The sequence below is a fragment of the Corticium candelabrum genome, chromosome 2, assembly GCF_963422355.1.
Source record: "Corticium candelabrum chromosome 2, ooCorCand1.1, whole genome shotgun sequence".
NCBI lineage: Eukaryota > Metazoa > Porifera > Homoscleromorpha > Homosclerophorida > Plakinidae > Corticium > Corticium candelabrum.
This window is the reverse complement of record NC_085086.1, coordinates 3,022,453-3,025,787: the sequence shown is the minus strand read 5'-3', so window position 1 is coordinate 3,025,787 and position 3,335 is coordinate 3,022,453. Positions and strand designations below refer to the sequence as shown.

At 38.4% G+C, this 3,335-nt stretch overlaps 1 protein-coding gene across 1 annotated transcript; it reads right to left on the bottom strand.

The window, feature by feature from the left end:
• Positions 1–2,042: 2,042 nt before the first annotated feature.
• LOC134176288 (peroxisomal carnitine O-octanoyltransferase-like) lies at positions 2,043–3,068 on the bottom strand. The gene is made up of 3 exons (XM_062642963.1): positions 2,717–3,068; positions 2,430–2,658; positions 2,043–2,368 (listed from the first exon to the last, which is right to left on the bottom strand). Exons 1-3 carry the CDS (start codon positions 3,011–3,013, stop codon positions 2,043–2,045), a joined length of 852 nt encoding a protein of 283 aa, XP_062498947.1. The 5' UTR covers positions 3,014–3,068.
• Between the last annotated feature and the right edge of the window lie 267 nt (positions 3,069–3,335).

Here is a 3,335-nt window from a genome sequence, read left to right as displayed (position 1 = left end):
CACAGAAGCAGCCGAACACTCAGCAGCCAGCAAGACGCAGCTCAAGCACTTGTGTCTCTCATGCCTGGCGGATAGAGACTGTAAACATCACATGAGTAAAAAGATTGGTCACGTGGGAACTACTTTTACATATTGTCTCCCAACTTTAATGAGCTTGTAACAGTATGTAGGCGCACGGCTGATTTACATCTCAATAATCAGTGTTTGATCTTATTGAACAGGTGATCGATTGAAGAAAGCTTTACTCTAATTTAGTCTCGTATTTACGCTTGATATTCAAATCCGTGTAACTAGACTACGTGCGACTTGCGTGGGAAGACACAGATTGATGGTCAAGCGTTTCTACTTTCAGGAGGAAGTTCCTTATCATGGTGTGGATATCTCCTAAACAAGACATACTCGTTTCTTGGCTGGTAATCGCGGCGTGGGCAATCGTTTCTACTCAAGCTAACGAATACGGACAAGGAGGATGCGGCAAGCAAGTACTAACCACGTCAAACAATGCATGGTCCTGTCTATCAACTCGTCTTTGCAGCAATAGCTTACACTGCAACCATACGGTACAGTAACACCACGACAGTGCAATATCTACAGAAGTACATGGAGCTAAACAGACTCAGGATATAGGACGACATCTACTGTGAGGCCTCTATACGACGAACGCTCTCCTTCTACTTCGATCAACGAGACTCCAAAACTTCCCCCAAAAACTGAGTTGTGACATGTCGTATTAGAGGGGAGGAAAATGTGTCTGCGCATACCGCAAATGCATCGAATTTTAAATTTTGTAGTTGTAGATAAATAGCTTGTATCGCACTGCTTTTCAATTAGTTGTTATTGTTCAGAGTTCTTCAATGGATCTTAGTGTCACATCATTACTTTTTGTGGCCAGTTGTTATCATATCTCTTAATTATCCTTAGTAGCGGGAGCATAGTTATACACATTATTTATGATAATCTATTCATTCTTAACTAAAGTTCTTTTCAATACCATTCGTTTGTTGTTATCGATATTAATAACTGAACAAACACTTTCTAAATATCGGCAATCTTTGTAAAAAAATTTATACAAATAATTCTATCAGAAGTGGAGACAAACGATTCTACGCTATCACACGTTTAATAAAATCGTGTTAAAGACATTTTCGTTGTCAAAAGCAAGCTCAGCATGCGTGAAAAAGAACATGTTGAGTTTTTACGCCCGATTCCGATTTGTATTTTGCTTCAAATTATATGATTCCATGCATCCTGTGAGCATAGCCTGCATATAATATATTGTACCTCCAAAAACTTTCAGGAGTAAACCAAACACGAACATGCAGAGGTGACGTGTACGACCAAAAACGAGAACGTGGAGCAGTTGCGCATTACACAATTTGGCAACACATCCACAAACGCATACGTACACATTCATTGACCAAACATGCCTCCACATTAATTAAGTTAAAGTTAAAACCTAAAAGCAAAATATATTTTAGACAAAGAAGACACTTGAACATACATTGACAAAAACTTTTGTTACAATAGACATTTTGCGTAGTACTCATCATTATGTTAGTACAATATACTTGCAACCTGACTATTAGTCAGTACAAATATTGAAAAGATATGTTTTCGTTAATTAATGTAAATTTTATAGGCAGAAATAACAATGATTATTGACATTAAGGATACATACAATACTCTCTTCAAAATGCTGTTCTGCGTTGTAGTCGCACGATGACCTTTCTTACCAGCAAAGTGCTAATGTTCAAGCATAGGAAGTATAAAGTGATATACGTGCAGCAACACTCAACCTCAAAACGCTCGCAATTTTAAATCGCAATTCTATTATCATCAACGTGTGTGAGTGTGTGAGTGTTTGTGTGTGTGTGTGTGTGTGTGTGTGTGTGTGTGTGTGTGTGTGTGTGTGTGTGTGTGTGTGTGTGTGTGTGTGTGTGTGTGTGTGTGTGTGTGTGAGTGTGTGTGCTAGAATAGCACTTTGTACTAGACTACTCGCGCTATTGTTACGCAGCAATATCCGTCGCAATTCAAGTTAACGTTTACTGCGCTCCATTCTTCACGACATCCATAATCGTACTCAGACTCGATTTGATGTGCGAGAGATACTCACCAGCGTCAACAGAGCAACATATAACGTTGAGCTTGCCAGAATTTGGACCGATCTCATAAGAGACCTCCCACGACGAACCGTCTTCAACATTAGTATATGGCAAAATGGCAAATTCAACGTCTGAATACATTGGGTAGATAGAAAAGTCTATCCTTTTTGTCTTCCAGTACAATTTGCTTTCAAACAATGGTATTTTCTCGCCAAGCTCTTCAGCTAGATACTCCAGAGTTAGAAAATGGTAATAAAACGATTTTCCTATCAAAACTACATTAGAACAACTTATTCGCATTGTATATGCCACTGATTTATGTTGTACCTTGCATAGTATCAAATATCCTCATTTGGTTAGTACGAGAGGCCGCAGTCAGCAAGTCAAACAAACGCCCTTTGTCACTGACCCTTTCATTAGCCACTGCAGCGTTGACGAAAGCGGCAGACTCTTGAGTGACTATCAGTGACTCTGCAGACTGACCGTCTTTGTAGAATGCAGTACTTGCAACATCAATAGCAACTGGAAAGCGCATGTGCATTGTATAAAAAGCAAGCTAGAGATACATTAATTATTATTGTAAGTAAACAATTAAAATATCTGTTATATACTACCTGAGCTGTTAGTTTTACAATAAAGTCCGGACTCAGTTTCCTCTTTTTAATGAGAGCATAGTCAAAGTCGTCACAGATCACTTGTTGAAATGGCATGTCACTCCTGAGCAAGACAAACTTCTTTTTTGTCTCGTTCACTTTAGACACAAGATTAGAATCAAGATTAAAGTCAAGGCGAGAAATGCTGCTCCGGGCAAAATCACGTGACTCATCTTCGAGAAGTGTCGCTTGCGACATATCGGTAATAAGTTCGCCAGCCAAGCGAAGGAATACTTTACCGTCTCCACCGTAGTTCATCGCTACTATTCCTATGTATTCAGACTTTCCAACAACTGCGTGGGCGCATTTGCCAAACCACCTACATATATATATATATATATATATATATATATATATATATATATATATATATATATATATACATATTTATTTATTTATTTATTTAAAATCTGCCTACATATGAGAGTACCGCTAAATCACCAACCACGGCAGTGGCTGCTATACATAGGAAAATTACTATTTTGAATTACGGTTACATCGAAATCTAATTTCAACACAGTAGAACACCGCAAATAAGTTAGTGGGTTCAAAATACGGGAATGGCTACGTGCAAATTGCA

Bases quoted from the DNA above. Each gene is read 5' to 3' on its own strand.
- LOC134176288 (XM_062642963.1), bottom strand. From the start codon at position 3,013: ATGAACTACGGTGGAGACGGTAAAGTATTCCTTCGCTTGGCTGGCGAA. The intron at 2,659-2,716 runs GTAGTATATAAC...ATGTATCTCTAG, and splicing joins TTGTAAAACTAACAGCTCAG to CTTGCTTTTTATACAATGCA. The intron at 2,369-2,429 runs GTACAACATAAA...TAGTTTTGATAG, and splicing joins GATATTTGATACTATGCAAG to GAAAATCGTTTTATTACCAT.